Source organism: Strigops habroptila, chromosome 5 (genome assembly GCF_004027225.2).
Source record: "Strigops habroptila isolate Jane chromosome 5, bStrHab1.2.pri, whole genome shotgun sequence".
Taxonomy (NCBI): Eukaryota; Metazoa; Chordata; class Aves; order Psittaciformes; family Psittacidae; genus Strigops; species Strigops habroptila.
The window spans coordinates 36505350-36530662 of NC_044281.2; the positions used below are offsets into that span (position 1 = coordinate 36505350).

Genomic DNA, 25313 nt, shown 5'->3' on the forward strand with positions numbered 1-25313 from the left:
GTGCCAGGAGGAGCTGCGCTTCAGTTCCAATCACTTCTGAGGCAGCTCGAACCCCTTCATAGGCTGCCAGTATCTCTTTTTCAGTGGGAGTGTAGCTGGCCTCGGATCCTTTATATCCCCGACTCCAAAAGCCAAGGGGTCGACCTCGAGTCTCCCCTGGAGCTTTCTGCCAGAGGCTCCAGGTAGGACCATTCTCCCCAGCTGCGGTATAGAGCACATTTTTCACATCTGGCCCGGCCCGGACTGGTCCAAGGGCTACTGCATGAACTATTTCTCGTTTAATTTGTTCAAAGGCTTGTTGTTGCTCAGGGCCCCATTTGAAATCATTCTTCTTCCGGGTCACGTGGTAGAGAGGGCTTACAATCAGACTGTAATTTGGGATGTGCATTCTCCAGAACCCCACAACACCTAAGAAAGCTTGTGTTTCTTTCTTGTTAGTTGGTGGAGACATTGCTGTTATCTTGTTGATCACGTCTGTGGGGATCTGGCGGCGTCCATCTTGCCATTTTATTCCCAAAAATTGAATCTCCTGTGCAGGTCCCTTGACCTTATTCCGTTTTATGGCAAAACCGGCCTTCAGCAGGATTTGGATTATTTTCCTCCCTTTCTCAAAAACTTCTTCCGCTGTGTCACCCCACACGATGATGTCATCAATGTATTGCAGGTGTTCTGGAGCTTGCCCCTGTTCCAGTGCAGTCTGGATCAATCCATGGCAGATGGTAGGGCTGTGTTTCCACCCCTGGGGCAGTCGGTTCCAAGTGTACTGGACGCCCCTCCAAGTGAAAGCAAACTGTGGCCTGCATTCTGCTGCCAAAAGGATTGAGAAAAATGCATTGGCAATGTCAATTGTGGCATACCACTTGGCTGCCTTTGACTCCAGTTCATACTGAAGTTCTAACATGTCCGGTACGGCAGCACTCAATGGTGGTGTGACTTCGTTCAGGCCACGATAGTCTACTGTTAATCTCCACTCTCCATTAGACTTTTGCACTGGCCATATGGGGCTATTAAAGGGTGAGCGGGTCCTGCTGATCACTCCTTGGCTCTCCAGTCTGCGGATCAGCTTATGGATGGGAATCAAGGAGTCTCGGTTGGTGCGATATTGCCGCCGGTGCACTGTTGTGGTCAGGGTCTGAGTAGCTGCTGTGCTTGTAGTTGGCATAGCTGCGTTGTCTGTTGCTTTGCCATCAGATCCAGAGACATTTTTTTCCCTTTGAAGGTGCTGGATAGTGTGAGCAGGGCTCTGTAGGCATAGGCCAAGCCCCAGCACGTTGCCAAAATTTGTCCCTCTCTGGTATAACCAGGACGAGAGCACACCTCGTTTAAGTGTTTTACTAGTTTTTCCGGATGTTGCACTTGTTCAGTGGTGAAGTTCCAAAGCACTGGAGGGGCCCACTGGCCTAGGTACTTGCCCATACTATCCCACACACCCTGCCACTCATAACTGTCCAGCCTCAGGGAAAATCTCCTGGTGGTCCTCCTATATCGTCGTCTAACCCTAGACCAGATTCGAACCTGATACTGCTGAATTTTTGACATTAAACGAAATAGGATGTTCCTACGACGGGATGGCCGTGGGTAAAACACACTCCGTATGTTTGCCAACATGCTGATCCCCAGCACAATCAGCAGGCAGGTTTCAAGGGTACTCTAAAACCTTCAGAACTCTCAACTGCTGTTGCAAATAGGCTGGTGGGGGAACGGGGGGTGAAAGAGAATGCTTCCTTCGTAAGTTTACCCCCCGAGGAGAAAAAAAAAGATATGCAATTGCTAAAATATTTCATTATATACCTCCCAATGTATAGTGGTGATGGCCACGCTGGAAGCACAAACCAGACCAGTTTCATGATCAATGAGTCTATTGTATTACAAGTCATTACCATGAAGTACAGTGAAACAAGAACCTTAGCCCAGGCCCCCCAGCCGATAAACGCTAAAACAGCAAATAGTGGCTGTAAGTAAGGTACAACATGCTGAAACTCTGAGATCAAGCGCAACACGTCTGAGAGCCAAATAATCACCATTGTGACGAGTAGTAACAATGAATGCTTATCACAAATATGATTAAACACACTCTGGTCAGATCTGTCGTTATCTCAACCTTTCGAGCCCCACGTTGGGCGCCAAAAAGAACTGTCGTGGTTTGAGCCCAGCCGGTAACTCAGAACCACACAGCCGCTCGCTCACTCCCCCCCCCCCCCCCCCCCTTCTTCCTCCCCCCGCTCCCGGAGGGATGGGGAGGAGAATGGGAAGAATGTAACTCCCACGGGTTGAGATAAGAGCAGTCCCGCAACTAAGGTATAACACAGAACCACTGCTGCTACCACCAATGATAATAACGATTAGTGAAATAACAAGGGGAGAGGATACAATTGCTCACCACCCGCCGACCGATACCCAGCCCGACCCGAGCAGTGATCTGGGCCTTCCGGGTAACTCCCCCCGGTTTATATACTGGGCATGACGTGCTGTGGTATGGAATACCCCTTTGGCTAGTTTGGGTCAGGTGTCCTGTCTCTGCTTCCTCCCGGCTTCCCCTCCTCCCTGGCAAAGCATGAGACTGAGAAAGTCCTTGGTTGGAATAAACATTACTTAGCAACAACTAAAAACATCGGTGTTATCAGCGTTGTTCCCAGGCTGAAAGTTAAAAAACACAGCACTGCACCAGCTACTAAGCAGGAGAAAAATGACTGCTATAGCTGAACCCAGGACACATACCAAATGCTTTATTAGGTTGTTAGTCTCATATCTAATCATCTTCAGGGCTGCTCAATGGGTACTGGAAAGTATTTCTGCAGAATTGCTCACACCATTCTGAAATAGGTGAGCTTACCCTTGCCCACTGTGGACAAGGATCTCGCTCTCTGATGTCTGTGAAAGACGACCTGAGCAGCTGGCTGCAGCATCTAAAAGCCAAGTGCCTACTTGAATGCTGGGGAAGGTCTATCCTACTCAAACTACCCAAACCATTTTTCATTTGACCTCTCTCCCCTTACATTGCTTCAGCCCCTTAAGGTAGCCAAGTATCTCAGACTTTAAGGTCTTTAAAATAAGATTATGTACAGTAGGGAGCATGCTTTATTAATTAAACACCTCTACATGCAGAGGCTCTCCAGCACTTAGCAAGAGACCTTTTTACATTTCAGGAATTTCGGAGTTTTACTTCAGGCTTGTATCTCAAGGTTTTAATTACTTTTTTAGATATTGAGTTTCCCTATCTCAGTATATAGGACTTAACACTGCAATGCTATTTTAGTTGAGGCTTTAGAGTATTTTTAGTGATTTCTGTTGTAGTAAGATCTCCTTCTGTCTTGGGAACACAGTACCTTCATAGTAAAGTGCTAGAATCCAAATAGCACTCAGAAAATTATACCATTCTCCCCTAATACCTTTTTGATCACTGCTCATCTTCAAAGATTATTATATGAAAGTGCTTAAACCTGCTGTTTCTGCATGTGGTACCGGCAACACATCCTACCGGCTCTTTTACTTGCAGCTTGCACAAGGAACACTGGAGGTCACTCTAGCATTGCTCAAATAACAATTTTCTCTACAGAGAGACAGACACCGAGTTTTTCAAGACTTACTTGAAATGCAATTGGTTAAATATAACACTTTGTATGTCATTTATACAAGTCAGACAACTCTCATGATTTATTATGTTTTACTGAACTTGCACATTTAACTCTAGTCCTAGATCACGTGAACACAAAATAAAGGCACCTATCATTTAAAGAAAATAATGTTTCTTCTTAGTCCTCCTAGGAAATAAAGACTCCTAAATTCAAAATACAGAAGTTAGACATTGCAAATTGTGACAAAAAAGAACAGAACACACATATGCTGTGTGTTTCTTTACAATTCATTGTTCCTTGTAAGCTGGCAAAAGCCTATGGACCTGGAATGGTTAGGGTATAGGGTTTCACCTTTCAAGGAAAGCCTGAGGGAGAACAACTGAACTCAAATGTTCTGTCAAACTCCAGATCCAAACCCTCAGACTGCAGTCATAGCTGTTTTGTGTGAGGGGGAGGTGGGGGGAGTGGATGAACAACCAAAGAACAACAGCTATGGTTCAGCCTCTTACGGAACAGTTAGAACAAATACCTTACTTGAAGGGGTATTACCAAATCTGAACTTTGATGTGTTATTACAATTTGGTTTCCTTTGGCTTTGAGTACTAAAAATGTTCTTGCATTCCGTCAGATCTTCCCAAAACAAACTACTTGTATGGATTTCAAGTAGTCTTTTTTCTGTAAAGAAAAAAAATCTGCAGGAGATGTATTAGTGTAGAAGTAAACAGCTCTGCTTCTTGTCTCCAAATCAGTTTAAAAATAAAAATAAAAAAAAAAAAAAAAAGGCAGCAGCTTTGACTAAAAGCCCCAACAAGTCTTTTCTGGCATTTACACCTGAGAAATGCTTGTTTGTCCACCAGCAGACATGATCTCTAACTGTCTCCACTTCTATGTCTGTTCTTTAAGAAGTCCCCTGTGGCTATAACGTGGTATACTGAAGGCACTACTTTTCCTCACCCTGCTCTTCACACAGTTGCTATTTACATTATCATAAAAATTTGGTATAATCATGCTTTTTGTCTTCATATATATGAAACTAGGTACACTATGGGATAAAACCAGCATCTTATCAGGCATAATGCAGTTTATGAGAGCCTTACCCAAATACACAAAACTACATGAACATTGGCAAAACTGTCCAAATTACTCTGAGTATAAGCACATTAACCAACCATAGTTTAAACAAAGATTATTATGATGCTAAACTAATGAGTTGGATAGAGGGATACAAAGGGGATACAAAGCAGGATAAGAAGGACCATTTGGTATGTTATGTTTTTAAGATGTTCCTTATTATCTAAAACACAGCAAACAGCAAAAGCATAAGTTTGATTTTTTTTTTTTTTTTAAATATCCCAAATAATACAGAAAGACATCCAGGAGAGAAAGAAGAAATATACAGATAATATAAACAGTAGCATTGAACCCTATGCACTGAAGTGCAAGAATAACAGCAACAACAAAAAATCACTAACATGTAGTATCAATTTTTCTGTATCAATCCAGCCTTTTACTGTCTACTTTAGAGGAATGATTAAAGGTCTGCTACCACAACAGGCCTGAATGCAGCTAAGGGACCATCCATGTTCCTACACAGTGGTCCATGAACATTGCCGTTATTCTCATTTCCCATTGAAACTAATGATAAATTCTCTACTCTTTTCCTAACTCAGAACTGAGCAGCCACAGCTGACAATGATCACAAACTGACCTAAATCCCAATTGTTAATGAGCAATTAAAGATGAGGAATCAAAACCTTTTTAAAAGCTGTAAAAACCTAAATGGTAAAGAGAATTTAATAAATGTGGAAGTACAACAAAATAGCTGAATCATAGAATCAAAGAATGGTTCGGGTTGGAATGAACCTTAAAGCTCATGTAGTTCCAACCCCCCTGCCACATGCAGGGACACCTCCCACTAGACCAGGTTGCTCAAAGCGCCATCCAACCTGGCCTTAAACACTTTCCAGGGATGGGGCTTCTATAAATTCTCTGGGCAACCTGTGCCAGCATCTCACCACCCTCATAGTAAATAATTTCTTCTTGATATGTAATATAAATCTACCCTCTTTCAGTTTACAACCATTCTCCCTTGTCCTATCACACATGCCTTTTTACAAAGTCCCTCTCCAGCTTTCTTGTCAGCACCTTTACGCACTGGAAGCTGCTCTACGGTCTCTCCAAAGCCTTCTCTTCTCCAGGCTGAACAACCCCAACTCTCTCAGCCTATCTTCACAGGAGAGGTGCTCCAGCCCTCTGATCATCTTCGTGGCCCTCCTCTGGACTTGCTCGAGCAGGTCCACATCCCTCTTGTTGTTGCAGGGCTGAGGTCTTTTAAAATTGTAGAAACACTTTGTGCTTTCTATGTCTGTCTGTCCTCCCAGGTTAGGTTGGAGAAAAAAGTCCTAGAAGATTGATTTTATAAGCCTATTTTGAGATATTTATTAATCCAGCAATACTTCTAGTGCTGAGGAAAGTTAAGGAATTATTAAAGAGTACTTCTTAATCAATAACCCATACAAAGGGAAAAAAAACCCCAAACCACCAAAAAACAAAACAAGAAACCCCACAAGGTGGAGGGGTGGGAAAAGCACAATCATCAACATCACTCCACCTATTTTTTAAAAATAAAAAAGTGTTAACAAAAGCTGTGACTATAGGAGGGAAAATAGGGTAAAATCCCTAGCGTAAACATATCCAGCAAACTGAAGGGATGAAAAGGGAAATTATTTGTATCCATTGCAGCATATATATAAAGTCAAGTAAGACTTAATTTCCGTTATACTACTCCTGACACAATTAACTATCGCTAGGGTAAAAAAGAAAAATACAGTGAATGAAATTACATATGAAAGTTATAAGAGAATTCTTGTAATAGTTGAGAAACAGAAATAGTAAAAGCAGGAAAGGTATTTACAGTACCACCACTGTAAAAATGAATGCAATGCCTGATAGTTACTCTATTTTGTAGCACATACTGGTTGCATGTGAACTAGCAAATCCAAGCATGCCTGCAACCAGGCACAATTAATTTGCGGGAGCGGACAGAGCCTTTATGTTTCAGGTTGAAAACCCCAGAAGTATATAAAGTGATATTTCTTTTTCCTGAGCTGAATAGCTGCATGGGAAATTTATTCAAGTTATTACCTACTCTAGAAAGAGTACAGCGACCTGCACCAGCTGTCTTCTCAACAGCGAGAACGGATGTTTATAGCAGCGAAAAATCATTGTATGAAAGGCGGCGCTAATTTCAGCTGGCTAAAGCCTCATGTTACTGAGCAGAACGGAATTCTTTTAACTGGGGAGAGAGGAAATTTTAAAAGGTGACGACGGTCGCTAACACGTCTGCTTCCCCACGCATAAACATTACTCTCAAAAGAAATCCACCGGCACCCAGTGCCGCGGTACCCTCCAGCCGGGAAAGGCTGAGGTGCGCCGGTCGGCCGCGCTCGGCAACACCACCCTTACTGCGAGGCGGCCATTACGGCGGGCGGGCAGCAGTGGAACGCGCCGGCGCGCATTGGCTCCTTGCACGGCTGGAGGCGGAACTTGTGCCGCCGGAACGCTGGGTAAGGATTTCTGCCCGGGAAAGCTGCTACCAGCAGCAGCGATGGCCGAGTGGTTAAGGCGTTGGACTTGAAATCCAATGGGGTCTCCCCGCGCAGGTTCGAACCCTGCTCGCTGCGGCCCCGTGGGGGTTAGTTTTTTTTGTGTTCCGCTATTGCGCGTAACGTTAAGGTTTTATTCGTCATGCCTTCTCTCGCTGTTACGCGTGCTTCTGCACTAAGAAGAAGGAATATCTAGTATTTATCCGATTGCAACTCGGTAGGCTACACCTATGCACTCCTCCCCTCCTTTTGTAAAGGAATAAAAGTAGTACCAGAGCAGCAATAGGTCCCACCCACCCCTCTAATCTGGAACAGATGAGAGAAACAGTGTAATGCAGTTTTAGGTAACGTTCCAAATTAATAGAAAGACAGAATTAAAAGAATCAAAATACTAAACACTGTGGGCAAGCTTTGCACTAAGTCCTTCATTTTCACTGTGTCACTGAAGAAGTTGCCAGGTTTTTTTACTTACCACTCTGTTTTATTTCCAAAAGACATGTTTCATTGCTTTAATAGATCTGAAGACAAAGCACCAACCTAATAAATATTTATTAGGAAGTTTGCAACTACAAAATGTCCTTTACTGGAGCTTTATGGGGATGGAAATGTCAAATGACTGACGCCAAAAGACGTAGTTATTTTAAATTTTATGTTGAAAACCAGGCTGTCAGAAAAGCAACAAAAATCTCCTCTAAGGAAGTATTTGCATTTGATGAACCTTTTCTCCTTGAAACTAATTTTCCTTAAAATTTGCAGTTGAGAAATAAAAGAGCAGCCGAAAAAAAAAAAAAACCAAAACCAACCAAAAAAAAAAAAAACCCGCAAGAAAGTTATTTTCCACCCTCACCCTTCAGCAAGATTTATTAAAATGTTTCCATTAAGGCACTAAAGGGGAAAAACCATATGGTTTTAATTGCAATAATTCTTTGTAATTACAGAAGAAGGTAAGGACTGCTAAACAGCCAACTAAAGCTACATATGCATCAGCAGCACTAGTGTTTGGGGTTCAGTGCTCTCCTCTTGACACCTATCACTTTTCATCTCCATTTTATGACAAAGAGTTAAAGTAGTACTGTCCTGATCTGCTTCCCTTTTTAAACCTCAGGTATAACACTGAGAAAGAGCAAGGCAGTAATGATGCTGGTGCTGGAGTACAGACCCCAAAAGGTACATATGGGCTTAACCCATGTTGAGCCCATATGTACCAACATGTACCATATCTCTGCCACTTGGTACAATTTTCCTCCCCAAACCTGGCCCACTGCACAGTACTGTTAGGGATCAAGGTGCCTCCAGATAGCTAAGCAAAGAGATGCTCAAGATGTCAAGTTTCTTTTCATCAGCAGCTATTCACACTGAAGCAAGCAGCCTAGTCCTTTGGCAGTGGCAGGCCAAGGATGGACATGGGAATCCTGGGAAAACTCAGATCCTTTGAAAGCGAGGCCCACAAGTAGCAGAAAGCGCCAAAAGCACCCAGGCCCAATGATCTGGAACTTTCTGCTCATCCTCCTGCCTACCCCATCCCGTCAATATTATTCACACAAAGTTGCTTATGAGAAAGAGGAGGAGCTGACAGTCCTCCTCTTGGGGGCTCCATAGAAATTAACTGCCAGTGAAGGACCAGCTCTGACAATCCTGGCAAAGTAAATGTAGTTTCTGTAAGGATTAATGCCTGAGAGTCAATCTGCATCTCCTTAGGAAAGCTGTTTCCCTTTGGTGCCAAGAGTCCTTTGATATTTTTCGAGAAGCAGTTTTGACAAAGCAATAAGCAAATCATTTTGTCCAAAGCATATCAAGAATGGAAACCTTCCAAACATTGCAGCAAATTTCACCTTCTAGAAGTAATCCCTCTCCCTTAGTGCCCCACCAGAAGAAGAGAGCAAGAGCAAACCATTGTGAGGATGGAATCAAGAGGAAAGAAAATTTGTTTTCTCCAGAATCCACCACCTGTGACAGGTTAGAATATCCATCAGAGACATAAAATGTGTAAAAGTTCCCAGTCTGTATTATGCACTATCGTAATGACTCAGACACAAGCCTTTCAAAGCTGGGACAAAAAGAGTACATGAAGAGCCTCATCTTCATTAACATGGGCGGAAGAAGAGACTAATATAATGAAGGTGAAAGAACAAACATATGCAGTGTCTACCATTACGGGGGAGGCTTGGCACCTCTTATAACAGCAGGATGAGCATGTACACTGGGCTGCAATAAAAATACGCAGCATAAACTAACTGATAAATATCACCTCATCTGACAATGACAGAGGCTGACTTACCGAATTGCTTTATCTTTTGCTATGTAATTTTATCAGCCTTACACCAGCTTCACTGCTTACCTTCCCAGCAGTCCTGTCTCTCATTTCAGGATATGAAACTGTAAGATAGCAATGTTCATACTCAGGAAATTAAAGCTACCCACTATCTGTTTTAATCATCAGGATACTTGCTTCTATTACAGAACATATATACTGCCTTTTTCTCCCTCTACCCCCCCAAACCCTTCAAAGAGGAAGACAAGCATTCAGGAAATGACCTTACCTATCATTAAGCATTATTCAGCCTGAAATTTTAAGTCATATACTATCTGCATTCATCATCAAAACTTCAAACTCTTACATTGCCACTTGGGGAACGTTGGCAAAACAACTTGGCAAATACTGGCAAAACAAAAAGCTTGTGTAGAACTAGAATATTCTATATTTTCAGCATTTGCACCAGAACAGAAAAGACAGCAGTAATTAAAAATATATTGATTTTATACAATTCAAGAACACCCCCTCACCTCGAGCTGTTCAGTTTCATTGTACAGCTGGCACAGTAAACAGTAAACAGTTTGCTAAATAGTTGCTTATTTTTTTATATTACAAAACTGATTGATACAGTTTCAGAGATGTAGAAACACAGTATTAAACAACACACCCTATTCTCTGTATATTATTATCATCATCCACCTGTACCCCCATCTGCTAACCCATAACTTCCAGCTGAAGTATCATCAGCCCTCACAAGTCCAGTTACAGCCAAGTTTAATCCATACTTTTGACTAGACTCCAGAGGAACTAGGCTCACTTCACAGGTCTGCTTATTTTCATACCGAGCTATGCCAAGTCATTTAGAGCTACAGCTAACAAAGCACTCAAGCATGTTAATGCTCAGTCACTGTGTAGTGGAAGCACACTCCAAGTCAGGCTCCTCAGGTACCAGGAAGGTTCAGGACCCTTTGCTACCTACCTGAACAACTCAGAGGAACTGCTAAAGAAGAAAATGGGACCTTACCATTCCTTACAGGTAGCTGCCCTCTTCCTCCAACTTCAGATACTTCTAATACATAGCATCTGCTTTGTTGTTTTCCCCACCCCACAACTGTCCTTTTGCAGCTGTCTCCATTTTGCAAAGAAAGGTAAATTTTCTGTTGCCACTGAAAAGCTGTGTGTACCCAACTCTTGCACCACTGAAAAGCTGCGTGTACCCAACTCTTGCCTCTTAATCACATCTTCACAGAGCCTTAGAGATCCGCCTTACAACCCATTTCAATTAATATTTAAGCATATTAAGCATGTTATGTGCTTACCAATGCAGAGGCCAAGGCACGACATTATAGTGGATAACGGGGCATTTGCTGGATCTTTTTATGCTACTTGCAAAGATCTTCTAAAAATACTATGTGTTTAAAAAAAAATAAAATAATTAAAAAAAAAAAAAAAAACAACACAGTTCACACTCAGGAGGTAGACCCTGAATCATCTAACAGACTGATTTGTCAGCTTCTTTCTTTCCTTTCTAACATGAGAGAGAACTGGGCTGCCCACTTATTCCAGTTAACTGTTCTTACTGGCCAACAGGTCAGGTCTCACCAATGCTGTCCCAAAAGCAAAACAGGCTGCACAGCTTCCTCTTGCTTTCCATGCCTCTGGGTTTGCTCTGCTAGGAATAGGTTAATTCAACTCTATTTGAGAAATACAGAAAATTGGACCATTTCAAGTTGTAATTGGCTAATAATGACATCGGTTTTAATGACATAAAAAATTAGTTTGCTGTTTAAAGGTCTATTGTATACTCACTTCTCACGGGAAACCAGCTGGTTAGGCGCTAAATCATCCATCCAACTACCCCCTTTTACCATTATGAGCAAGTGAAATTGAGAGAGGAGAATCTGAGCTGCCATCTGATTCAAAGAGATCCAGCCAGTTGCATTTCCATCTTTTTGTTAGAGAAAAATTCTACCCTATTACTTTGTATCCTTCACATGAATTAGAGTTACTACTGTTTGACATTCCTTACAGTCCCTCCCTATGAAATGGATTGAAAGTCTTTCTTGAGTAAAATACCTTTATATAAAGTCGTATATGCACTAGAAGAAAATTTGTAATTATATTTAGCAGATATTAGAGAGTATTATTAATCTAATCTCTACAACATTTTCAGCTGAAAATATGCAAGGGAAGAACATGTAGGATGAAATCAAAGATTCTGGATAAGCAGGATGATGTGCTGTAAAAATAGCTATTGCTACTGATGCCATCAGATCTAGGATTGATGTAGTCTTATCAGCAGAACACTAGTACCTTGAACTGGTACAAACACAACCAGCATTAACACTGGTACGTTTACATCTGTAAAGAAAACTGGCACCAGAACAAATATTCTAAGAAGGTTAATGTTACACATATTATCAGGATTCCATTTGCGGCACTTGTATTACAATTAATAGCAAATAGCCACCAAACAGGAGAAGCTCAGGAGGTCACCTCGCACATCACACCCTCGCACAGTAGACCCAAACATATCACTCCAGGGCAGGGAGAGACAGACATCATAATACTGTTTCCATGCTGGGAGAAGACAGGAATTTTCAGATGAGACTTTCCATAGAGATGCTGAAGATTCTTAGCTGGACTCCCTTAAGCTTTTACCCACTAGGGGTATAAATAAGAAATTCAAAGGAGATCCCCACAGTGGGCAGAGGATTTTAATTAAAAAAAAAACAGAACAACCAACCAACCCATTTCTGTACGCATGCATTTTTATTTGTTGCTGATGGAATTACTTGCCTGCACAAAACCACAGTGTCAATACCTGACATATTATCTGGGTTTACAAAGAAGAAAATAAACAAACACAATGTAGAATATGAAAAGTTGTCCAAAATATGGAAAACACATTAATGCTGACTGGCCTGATTCTTCATTCTTTGCCATACAAAAACCTTGATAAGACCTTGTCTACCTGGCCAGAGCCAGGAGGGAAATTACTATTAAGCCACAGTGTGAGAAATGGTCTCTAGGTTCAGGCAGGCCAATGCTGGCACACACACCAGGGGTATTAGTTGTTCACCAATAAATCTTCAGAAGAAAGTTGCTAACCAGAGCAGTGAAGTTCAGAAACTGCCTTCCGCAATACACAGCTGGTGCAAAACCTATACTTGTTAAGATAGGAAGTTAAGGGATTTCTAGGAGTGCTTGATCTATCACAGTGACCTTCTTGGATACTAAGAACCTTCTTATTTAATTCATATCATAAGATCACAACTCTCCAACAAATGAAGTTTGTAATAGTATTGAGCATGTGTGCATTATAAATCACTACAGGAAGAACAATGCAATGGAGAAGTGAACCAGAGTACATAGTTTAGAAATAAGCACAGTTTTGTTTAAAGCTCATTGTCATATGGCTTTTGGAAGATAATTACTGAATAGGATGATTTGCGGGAGTCTAACATTGACTTTTGATTCTACCGAGAGTATGTTCTTTATAACATCACAGTATTAAGAAAAATGTTATTCACTACACAATATTTAAGAGTACAAGAAACAATATATAGGATGTTAGATAACTTCACAAAATTACTTGATGTTAATACTGAAAAGGTCTTTGCTTATTAAAGTTTGCTCATTAAACAAAAAGACCTCCACCTGTAATGCTCATTTCATGTGTGTGAGCAAACCCGTATTAAGACATTTATTCAAACAATGTTCACATCACAATGCATGAATACAAAATACAAATCACTTACAACTGCTGACAAAAAAAATACTGAATTGTTGAACAGATGATCTCACGCGTACTTTTAGATCTCATAGTTTCTGAATTTCCTCAGAAGCTCTGATGGAGCATCCCCTGACCAGCGGAAATGCAAGTGCCAGTAATTTGCCTCTGAAAATCCTGAGATAAAAAGAGAAAGACAAGTACATTATTATAAACATTTTAAAACTAAGCTGTCTGAAGTAATACTCTATAATCTTCCCAATAAAAAAGTAAAAGAATGGTTACTTCCAGGGCTCTTGACTAGCAGGGACTACCTCTGTATTCCTGGCACCATTTGAACAAGAACTCAAGCAAACACCAATCTTCAAGATATGTATCAGCTGGAAAGAGTCTAAAGGAGAACATCAAAAATAATGGCTACCCAGAAAAAGAGGACTTACAAAGAAAAACTGAACAAATTGAAGGGATAGAGAGTGACGTGTTGAATCTCCAAGTACATGAAAGGTAGCAGTGAGGAAGAAAGCCACAGATGGCTCTTTCCAGACAAAAGGGAGTAAAGGAGTTTTTCAGATTCTGTGCAAAGTTTTTATGATCTATGGCCTGTCAATGCTAAAATGTGATCCTTCTATATCAGGAAGCTGAAAGCTATTACCAAACTTTGTGTTAAAATCTCTTACTCAGGCTGAAATAGCTACATGGACTTGTAGTCCATAATTCTTACAAACAAGCAGATAGGAACTGAAAATATCGCAGTTTAAAAGTGGAATCCTATATAATAAATTTTCCCAGACCAAGATAAAACCATTATCAATGTCCTAGCAACAAGTATGAACACTGAAGTGCATACGGGCCCTGTCAAATATATTTTAACATTTATTAATATAAATATACGCCTACTGCATAAATTAAGTAGGCATTTGATGGGTTTGATATTTTTACCATTCAGATCTCTGGAAATTAAATTAAAATTTAAAAAACATGAGAAAGAAGATGTCTGCAACTAAAGTTCACCATTACAAGGAACAAGATAATGGTTTCTTTACTTTGAAACGTTATTGTTCTACAAAAGATACGGTGACAATTTAATTACCAAAAAATAGCCAATAGTATAATGTTATAAAGCATATTTTTTAAATATAAAATTTTCAGTTGTGCCTCACATACATTTGTACAATTTTCTTATCTATTTTCTGCATTCCACAAATGTTTGGGATTCAATTAGGTTTTGCTATCCTCATAGTTCAACATAATTTCCTGTTTGATCAGCTGGGAAGAAATGACAGGACTTTGTTTAATAATAGTTCTCTGATAACATAAGCCTAAGATTACAAAGCCCCTGAAGAATCAAGCAGAACAGATGGTGGCCACTGTGGTAAGTAAACTTTGATTCAAGCATACAAACCTAAGCAGCAGGCAGGAAATACTAACTGGTCAAATGACAGCTTTTGAAATACACATTTATTCTGGTGCATGCACTATTTAAAAACAAACCATTCAAATACGAAAGAAACCTCCAAGTTTCAATTTTTAGTCCTTATTAACTCATCAGATGCAAACTGTGCAGAAATACTGAATGATGCATAAAAAGAAGTAAATACCTAAATATTTTATTTAACAGTTTTTAAAGTTATTTTAAATAAAATCACTGAAAATAATTGGGCCCCACCCCCATTTTTCTTTTTATTTTTATATAGCAGCAAAACTGAACTTTACATTTTGGTTTAAGAAGAATTTTTTTCTTCTCCAGTTTTGGAGTTTACTAGCAAGCAAACAAACAAACATGGGGTAGGGAAGAAGAAAGGTCTGAAAGCTTCAAAGTTAAATAAACAATAAACAACATAAAACCCAAAACAAAATCCCAATCCAAACCCACATTTAAAAAGCTACCAGTTAAACATATTATTCTGGAGAAGAATTTCTCATGACAAAGCCTGCTTTCCAGGCCAATTCCTGGCTAATGCAATTTTCTGTAACTTCTGGTTTCACTTACTTGGGGAGTCTGGATTCTTTGAAGACTCTGGTTTCCCATCAGGAATTGCAACATCATCTTGCTCCCCGTTCCCATCTGACAATCCATCGTTTTCAGTCTTTTGTGTCCAAATCTCACTAGCTATGTTGTTGCTATTATTCAAGTCAGGAGCTTCCAGCATTTGGTCCTTCTTATTTTGAACAGCCCAATGCATTGACTAAAGAAATGCAAAAATTACAAATAAAGAACGAACTACTATGCTTTAAAAGATTTTTAGTGAACTTCTCTTTTCTTTTTTATATTGTTGTAATAAATGGTTAAACAAAGCACGTATTACAGAGAAGCTTGCAGGTCAATAGGATAGGGGAAAGCATGGCTAATTACATAAATAGCATTTGAGAGGATAGTTTATGTCAGGGGATGAAGAACAAAGTACAAGTGCACCAAATAATTCTGAAGGTCTTTTGACCAGTTTCTTCTCTCCTGTCTTCAGACACTTTTTAAAGAGAGCTTGAGTGACTTAGGAAATGTCCATTTTCAAGCTGTCATTGACTTTAAGGTGCCTTTTGAAAACAAGATGATTTGGAAAGATTCACTATTGAAGTCTGTGAAATTACTTCCGCTTGGAACTGAACCAAGCTTGATAGGATACTTCCAGCAAACATTTAAACTTAGGCATAATGCTTTAGTTGAAGAGGCTCTCAAGCTTCTCTCATAAGCAGAACTGAGGTGGGCAGAACTGGCAATGGAACTATTTATTCACCTGCCCTAAAATATGACTACACAGACTTGTAACTATGATTCACCATCAGGAAAAAAAGAAAAATCAAACATTATAGAATTAGGATCTACTAGGAACATGCTACCGAATTAATTCACTAACAGAATTAGGAAGCAAAACAACCCTCAGAACACCTGTCTCTGTCACAAATCACCCCACTAGCCTAGCAGGGCCCCTCCAAACACCTGTGTGAAGCCCAGGGTTCCAAGGAACCTAGATTTTTCAGTGAGCTCTTTATTTCATCAGATAGCATGAAAACCTATCTGATAAGCAACATACCAAAAGGAGAATATGTTATACAAAGGTCCTAGATTTAATCTACAAAAGCAAAGTGTGGTGAAGTGTTTGAAAGCAACCCTTAAACTGCTTAACCCTGAAGTGTTGTAACTCATCCCCCCACTCACTCCCACATTTTCTCTGGACCAGCCCTGTCTCCCCCTGCTCCTGAAGGCCCAAACTTAAGACACCACCAACCGTTTTCACAGAATTGCTCAAGGCCTCCCATTGCTGGAACGGAATGGTAATTTTGCTTCGCCGCCAGTAATCGTAATGCGCTCGACTCTCTTCATTAGTAAGAATCTCCTTAGCTTGCTGCAGCTTCTGGAAATTCTCCACTAGAACAAAACCCAAAATGATACTGATGCCAGTATTTCTTTTCAAATAAATTAATTCAGATGTGAAAGGGGAGCTGCCAACAAAGGCTTAGAGCAAGCAGAGTAAAAGAGGTAGGAGAACTAAATCATAAAGATATGTATATGGTTGTTCTGCTCACAGCTTTGCACAGTTTAGCTGACTTAAGGATCATAGCACCTTTGGAGGACAACTGATACCCTTTTCAAATGAGGACTAAAATGCTCATTTGTCTACCAGCTTCAAAATCTCCTAAATTTAAAGTTCAGAGAAATTTACAGCAGGCAAAAGGCACAAGTCGCCCCCTGCAGACTTCCTTTAAAAGGAAAATTAAACTAGTCAGAATGCCTAGAAGGAACATGCTTACATCGACAGCAGCAAGGAAGTTAGAGCAAAGCACACCACCAAGAAAACATAAGCGAGGGGAAGGGGATGTGATGGGACACAACACACAAGCAAAAATCGACAAACAAGAAGAGGAATCTAAATATAATTTAAGTAACTTGTGCATTTTATTAGATATGTTTTCTACACATACTAAAATGTCTTTAATACCAGGCTGCATGAATGAGAGCTTTTTTTTTCCCTATAGGGTAATTTTTCATTAAATGGTTACTAAGGATGCAGCTGCATGTTACTATTTGTAGAAGGGCTATAAAGATTTAATCTATGAGTCACCTGTGTTACAGTGATCTATTATTACTATTCATTTATTCCAGTTTACAAATTAGAGAGATTTCTTTTGAAATACACTAAGCCCAAACACTAATCAAAATTGATAACTATAAATCAAACAACAGGTTGAGGGGGCAGTTCTATTAGGTTTCCTTTTTCTAGTGTTACTTTTCAACAAATAAAAGGTCTGTTTTAATTACTCTTTACTGAACTTTAAGATGACGAAATACAAAATAAAAAGTAAACTTTCACTACTACTGTAAAAAGTTATTTCAAGTAAATACAGCATGTTCAGGTAAATGGAGCATAAAATTTTTCTTCTTGTCAAACAAGGCTGCTCTAACATTTGTCGCTTGGCCTCCTTCTTTGAGTTACTTCACTTCAATTAATTGGGGGTGGTGATGGTGTGAACCACATGGATGGTGGGGTGGTGCAAACAAAACAGGACCAGGCACTGGAATAGTCTCTCGTTTCCCTCCTGCAATAGCCAGAATTTCCAGCCAACCAAGTTGATTCCATTGGTTTCCTTAGTACTGGTGCAATCATTTATAATAAATGATTACTTACCAGGTTACTGTTAATAGGTGGTAAATAGCCTCTCAAACACCAAATCTCAGGGTTTCCTTGTAAGTGAGTCTGAAAATTAAACCCCCCACCTATTTTACCCTTTAACCTCCCCACCCCATCAGCTCTCTGATTCTAGGCTAGGACAGCACATCAATAAGGAAAGCCAAGCCCTGCCGAGAGCTCTGCTTAAGGCAGTGGAGCACAAGTCTCAATTAGTATCTACTATATTCCCAGCTCTGCTGCTTCAGAGGAGAGTGTGAATGAAGTCAAACTCAGACAAGTAAGTAAGCTATGATGTTCAGTTTATGTGTATGTTGTTCAGCTTATAGTTAAACTAATAGGAAGAATCCAAAGGAAAACTTTTATGCATTAATCAAAATGAGAAGTATATTTAATTATTCTACAACAAATTTTTGGTGGGGATCATAAATATGACCAGAACAACCTTCACTATAAGAATATAAACTACTCGGGTATTGGTGAGCACTGATTAGAGCTATCTTGTGGTTATGAATCAGTAAGATTGCCTCCAAATAACTCAGGTGCTGCTTAGCTGTCACACGTGTGATGAACTGCACGCTTTCATAAACACAAATGTTAGCTGCTGTTCTGCAAACAGATGGCTACTCATCTGGTGCTGGTTTCTCTTTATTTCCAGTCATTAAATTACATTAAAAGAAACTAAAGTACATTTAATATGTTCCTTATGGCTTGTTCATGGAAGCAAATTAACTAGTTGACGCAAGTATGGCACTTGAATGCCACTGAGCATGGAAGCAAGCCAACTTCATAGGACTGGGAAAGGACACATTCCATAAATAATTTCTGGATTAAAAGATGTTCTACTATAGAAAGGAAAAAATTTTAAGGTCCTAGGGGAAAAAAAATAAATCCAAAAAGTGTCTTCCTGCTCTAGTGTCTAGGAGTCTGCAAGTGTTAGAAATGAATATTAAAGCTTGCTATTTAAAAACAATATGCTCAATACACCTGATAAATTATATTGGGGGAAAAATAATACTTAATAAAGTTCTAAGGCTGATTTTAACATCTTAGTCATCTTACAATAAGAAAACAGAAAACAGATTGTTTTTAAGGGGGAAGAATACACACCTGCTTTGGGGTTTCCAGGATGTTTGTCAGGGTGACATTCAAGGGCTTTAATCTTAAATTCTGCAAGAATTTGTTCAACCTAAACAGAATGTTGAGACTTAAAGTGAGTAAATACATACACACAGAAACTATTTTCAAATTTGCCTTTTGAAAGGGCTTGGGAGAAACAACAAAGAATGCTGAAAAATTCTTTCCTATTAATTTTTACAAGCTTTAGTACACGCAAAAAACTTAGTTATATAAAGGGGAACTTAAAATATGTGCAATAGCAGAGGTGTAGTGTGGATGACTTCAGTTAAAAAAAAAAACAACAAAACAAAAACCAGTAGAAATAAAAGTTGATACAAAATAGATGAAATTTATATAAAAGATTCAGTGAGATGTTTTACCAAGAAAGGTATCTAATACCCACTATATATGAATAACACTGTTAATGGAAGAAGGATGTAGCTTACATCTCCCCTGTTCCTCTCAAGTCAGAAGATGAACTAGGTGTTCCTGAGCTCAATTCTACAAGAAGCCAAGGATGAACATGGATGTTTACTTGAACACAGGGAAAATCTTTTGAAATTGAGACTATTTGTGCTTAAATTTAACCAGGTCAGATCAAGACCAGAATATTCAACAGCTCAGATGAAAGTACTCAGCTGGGAATGTGCTGTAAAGAAGCCTGTGCTGCTACAAATACTTGACTGCGTATGCAAAGTAATGTGACTGCAAAACACCTGTAATGCTTCAAATTTCTGTTAAATGTTACAAGTAGTGTGCACCATCCTGAGGGAAGGCAATCATGGTATTCAGTCAACTCATGATCTGAGTTCCTACTCCCATGTCACAAATAATTTGGTAACATCTGCTGCTTCTCGTAACAAATAATACTTAACATTATTTTTCAGGAGCCATTAGCTTTTATTCCATCTTTTTAATTTAATTTTAAGCAATTTGAAAAATAATTATCACATGTACTTGAACTACTCATTAATTGCTAAGCCCTTAAGGAATTAGTGCGAGGTAGAAAATAAAGAAATAGCATCTGCGAACAAGTCTGCACTGAAACTTCTACGCCGCCCTCTGCTGGGACGACTTTTTAGGAGTTATCTCAGGAAAAGCTTTAAATTGCCTTCCGTAACAGATCAAAGATGCTTATTAGTATGCTTCTGGTGACAGAAATGACAGAGGTATTTTAGCAGCACTTGACCACTATGAAAAATGAGAGCATCAGATTAAACTTTCTGAGCAAAATACAGCTTTTACCCACACTGAATACATCCTTCATTAATCAAAACTCCTTTTCCAAAATTCCAAAATTGAAACACAGATTTCAGTTAATATAACAACCAGATTAAAAAATATATACCACTATCTTAGACTCAAAAAGGTTTTATGGGCACCTTCGAGAAAAAAACCCCCACTTGTTTTAGCAACAAAATGTTCAACAATTGCTTAGCTAGATCTCATTATGAAGTATGTATCTGCTACCAAAACAAACTAGTAAAACTAGTATTTTAATGTGACTGAAATTAGCGTTTATTAATTATTAATACCATGAATGAAAAAGGTATGATTGTTTTCCCCAACCAATGAAGTTTTTTAAAAATTTAAAAATATGTACATAACCTGAGAAACTCAGTAGCATTATCAATTACCTACACCTATGAACATTCATTGTATTAGTTGCATAGAAATAGCTTTTTTCATCTTTTAAAACCAAAAATGTATTAGAAAAATATTATTTGGATGTTGTCAAATTTAAGCAGTTGGCTCATGATTCATAACCATATCACATGCTGAACTAAACTAATGAATAAACTATTATTTCAGCTATATTTATAACACAATCCAGCTTTATAGGACACTTTCAATATGAGCTTTATTCTAGGATATTAACATCGGCATGCAGATCAGAAATTGAGCTTTACAAAGGGAGATACTAAAAGCAACAAGAAAGAAGGTTCACAATACATTTCAGGTAGTCCTGTCTGCAGACATGAACAACTCCAAATCTCCCCTGTAGATAAATAAGCACACTCAAAATATTAGCCGGGAGTGGAGGTGGGGAAGGCTCTTACCGTAGACAGTTCATCACATCCTAGCAAGTTGTAGTAATCTTCCAAGTCATCCGGTCTGCAGTTCAGAATTGCATCCATTTGGACTAGTCCAGCCAGCTTTTTCAACTGAGGCACAGAGGGTGTAAAACAGAATATCACCACAAAGCTCACACAAGGGTTTACAAGTAGCCCGGGAAACACGCAGCTTGCACTCAGGTCTGCAGCTCTCTCCGGTGAATTTTAATACCAGCAGCTGACACACATGAATTTTCTTGAATTCTCGGCTTGCCATTGGTCCCTGCAGGATGCCAATCCGGTTACACAAACCTGCTAAAGGCAATGCTCCCTGGGATTTGTAGTTGCCAAAGTCACTTCAACATACAACTGCAGGTCTTGTCCAGACTGAAGAGAGTTCTGGCCACTAACTAAAATTTAACTGTATTTGAGATTTAGATCACACCATCACGTGTACAGCAACTTAAAATGAGGCACATACTTACAGGCTTTCCTGCACCTGAACCTACGTATGCTAAAATACATTTTCTGCTTAATTTGTAATTTCAACTTTTGCCACTGTCTTTGACAAGGGGATTATATATCTAATTATAGAACAGAGTAAGGATTGCTTCCAAAATAATGATTACAGGGCTGCAAACTTTTGTACCAACTTTGCCAAAGCCTTGCAGGGTTCTGTCAATCACTTCAAGGGTGAGTTTTCACTCTTCAAAGGCTAACTAGGGTACATGCGTAGCACTCTTCAAAAACAAACAGCTCTTGTGTATCAGTTACACATCTGACAAGATTAAGACTATGAAAAGACAACATGAAATACTACTATCAAATTAAATAGACTCTTTCTTATGCTAAATTACTTTCAAAATGTGTCTTGAAAGTCTGTATGGTGTGCAAAACACATTCCTTGTAAAACTCATCTTACATTGAAGTGAAATAATTTTGACCCATAAGTAATGATCAAGGCCTCAGTCCAACAAACACTACAGACATGTTTAACCATAGTGTCTCCTATGATCTGTTGATTTTAAATCAACATTTCCTAGATGTAATACTAACCACTTGCTGAAGTCTTTCCTCTGGACCCTAAGGACCTCTGGTTGTACTTTTCCCATCCCTGCAAGAGCTTTGTAATCCAAGATGTTTCACATCATTAAATACCGCTGATTCTGTAAACTAACACAAACAGATGCCTTGAATAGTTTCACCATTTTAGATGCCGCGACCTAGTAGGCGAGTCTATGCAGAACAAACACACAGGGTGTGACCAAGGCTAGAACTAACGTGTTCATCAATGAAGGACCTACTGGCTATTCATAACTGTTTATAAGATACTGAATATATAATTCCTGCATTTACAAGTGCTTTATGTTATTATCTATATTATTAATCATTTGAAACTAACTACATATTAGTGTTCCACTGCCTTCTCTTAAAGGTTGTATTGTCTGAAATTTCCTATTTTTACTGTATGTTCAGATAGCCTATTAAGATTCTAAAATATATAAAGTACATGAAGAAGAAATGATATTCAACGGCAAAGCACAAGCCTCACTGAAATAATTTAAATGTTTAAAAACCACTACTACCATATTTCTCTCAGTAAATAAAATAGATACACTTTTTCAAAGTGGAGGAATTTCCAATTACAAATCTCTCCCTCTCCCCCATTCATAACTTAATAGTAAACCAGAAAAGTATAGGAAAGGAAGCCTTTTAGCAAGAGACCATGTAAATATTTAAATAGATTGTACTCTGGGGGAGGATAAAAAACAAACAGCTGTCCCTCTTCCCAGCTGCACTCCTGACATACTGTTCTTGTCCAAGTACTTCTTGCATATTTGCCTAAGGTGAAAGGGAAGGCTCTTTAACCCTTTCTCCCTCCAGCTTTCAGGGCCTGTTTCCATGCTGCAACGTGAATTGCAGGTCCAAGAGCTGAATTTGGACGACAAAACCCTGAGATTTGCAACCTGCTTGTTCACAGGGAATTTGCTCACTGAATTCTTGGTCCTGTCTGTACTCTTGCCTGTTCAGACCAAATAAACAAGAGCTTTGATCCGAACTGCAGCAGTGACCATACTTGTGCTCCCTCACCTCACACACATGCCCCCCCCCGGATTTCCAGTGCTTGGGGCACAAAGGGTCCCACAGCGCAGTCTGAAAGCTCGTGTATGGGGGTCACAAAACACTGATACTGAGTAATACGTCTTTTACTGCTCCTATCAACTTCAGTGGGACAACTCACAGCATCATCAAAAAAAAAGTAGAGCAAGAGAACCAGTACATAATATGCAGAAAAAATACAAATACTGCCTTTGGGACACACAACTTTATTTGAAAGAGAATTACAGTGCAGGAGATGGCACAGCTCCTGTAGCTACACATGGTTTGGTTAGTGTTGCTCAGAACGTACAAAACAGTACTGAAAGTGAGGAAATCTCGTATTTGTTCCGTGTACCCAACCACGAACAAAACATTTCCGTTCATTCCTAACACATTATCAATATTTTTGCTTGTTCAGAGCCAAGAATGAAACTAAATTCTGGTTCAGTGTAACTGGAGGTTTATCATCAACTCGTGAAAGTCATAAATGGCTCTTTAAATAAACCAGCAAGATCTGGAAAATCTCTATTTGGATTTATTCCCATAAAATTTATCAAATCTTCCAGTACCCATTCTTCTTAACTGACTTCGGTTGGTTTAGTTGTTTTGCTTCCTGAGGGTAGAGTACACATTTTCAAGAAGTTCAAGACACAATACAACTCAAATTGAATTTTGCATTTCATGCTCCATCTCTGACCCCACACATGCTCCAAGTTGCAGAAATAAAAGAGGACCTAAGCCCTACCAAACTGACTTCCCAATTTAGGGGTAACTACTGCAACAACAACATTAAGATGTATAAATGCTTTCAATATTAGAGTCAGCTTTAGGATCCTTGAATCAGTTCTCACAAAGCTTCAGATCCTACACCCGTATGACTTACATATTTTCTTCCTTAGAATGCAGTCTTCACATTAATTTTTTATTTGGTGCTTATTTAAGTCACAGCTCTCCTTTGTATGCTGACAAACTACCTCCCACATGCTTTTTAAGAAATCTGAATCTTCCCTATGCCTCAATAAGGAGAAAGAATGCTTGCATACAAATTCACACAGAATAATAAAAATGTTCTGATTCACATCTGGTTACTTCATAGCTTGTTTCTGAGAAAGAGACAGTGTAAGAAATGGCATGTACATCTTTTTGGGGGTTGTTATTACCTGAAAGAACTGGGGGGGGCGGGGGGGAGTAATCCCCCCAATACATACACCACCTATGAAGTGAGTTATCTATAAATACGTTTTGAAGCCAAAAAACCACGTATCAATATTTATAAATGTAAGGTATTTAAAAGCTGTTGTTATCAAGGCCTGCAAGGGAGAAATTCTACCTTTGTAATCTTGGTCATGCCAGTAAACTTAGTGATTCAGTTGTATTAAATTCACTGAAACTGTTCTGCAAATTGTGATGTTAAGCAGTAATATTAAACTAAATATTATTAATTTATTAATATCTATGAAGTTTATATCTATGAAGTTTAGATAAAAATTCTGTAGGCTCCATTCTTAAAACAGCTGTTGTTCAGAAGACTGCTCAGCCCCCCACTCCCGTAAGACGACTTCATATAGCTCAGGAGTCCAAGTACCATTGCTATACGTTTAAACATCCCTACCAAACAGCTTAACCTGTAGGTGCAAAACCTTTCCCAGGCAGTCCGCAGACACGCCAATGTCGCCGCCAGAAGCTATCATCCTGCAAATACTGCTCTCTTTACCCCCAGCTCTGTTGACAGAAAGGCAGGAACCGCTATGATCCTCTCGGTAACGCGGCCCGACCGGCAAACGAGCTCACGGGGAGATTCGTACGAGTTTCCCCGGTGGGTTCCACCTCACCAGGTGCTGTACAGATACACGGCAGCCCAACAGAGCGCCTCTGCAGCCCGAGACCTGCGCCGGCCAACACGTTTGTTCCTCGAGAAGACGTGCTGATATTATGAATACATGACGGAAACGCCCTGGGGTTTCTCAAACAGCTTGTGACAAGAATAATACCGAGACCCGTAAAGCCACACCGCAGCCGCCATTTGCCAGGAGCGTCCCGACAGAGGAGCGTACTGCGGGGTGAGCCCGCGGCGGGGGAGGGAGGGAGAACGACAACACGGACAAGCTCCACATGGACGGGGCTCCTCCTTCCCGCCGTAGGCGGTCGCCCCTCCGCAGGCGGCAGCCCCCCCGCCTGTGAACAATACACCGCAATGAGGAACAGGCGGCGGCGCTGTGAAGGGGTAGCCGGGCCCGGCCCGGGACGTTCC

At 39.8% G+C, this 25313-nt stretch overlaps 1 protein-coding gene and 1 non-coding gene across 6 annotated transcripts; one reads left to right on the forward strand and one right to left on the reverse strand.

Annotated features, from left to right (window-relative positions):
* The first annotated feature begins 7176 nt into the window (after nucleotides 1-7176).
* On the forward strand, nucleotides 7177-7258 carry TRNAS-UGA. The gene has a single exon. It is a non-coding gene; the product is annotated as a tRNA-Ser (tRNA).
* Nucleotides 7259-12187: 4929 nt separating this feature from the next.
* Nucleotides 12188-24491, reverse strand: DNAJC12 (DnaJ heat shock protein family (Hsp40) member C12). Of its 5 annotated transcripts, none has more exons than XM_030487090.1 (6): nucleotides 21616-21661; nucleotides 20969-21274; nucleotides 18900-18978; nucleotides 16392-16531; nucleotides 15158-15353; nucleotides 12188-13344 (listed from the first exon to the last, which is right to left on the reverse strand). In XM_030487090.1, the coding sequence occupies exons 2-6, from the start codon at nucleotides 21044-21046 to the stop codon at nucleotides 13250-13252; spliced, it is 588 nt and encodes a 195-aa protein (XP_030342950.1). In that variant the 5' UTR covers nucleotides 21047-21274; nucleotides 21616-21661; the 3' UTR covers nucleotides 12188-13249. The 5 variants fall into 5 exon arrangements, with proteins under 5 accessions (XP_030342950.1, XP_030342949.1, XP_030342951.1 ...); XM_030487089.1 differs by having other exon boundaries at nucleotides 20969-21277; nucleotides 21616-21637; XM_030487091.1 differs by having other exon boundaries at nucleotides 20969-21245; nucleotides 21616-21632.
* Nucleotides 24492-25313: the final 822 nt, after the last annotated feature.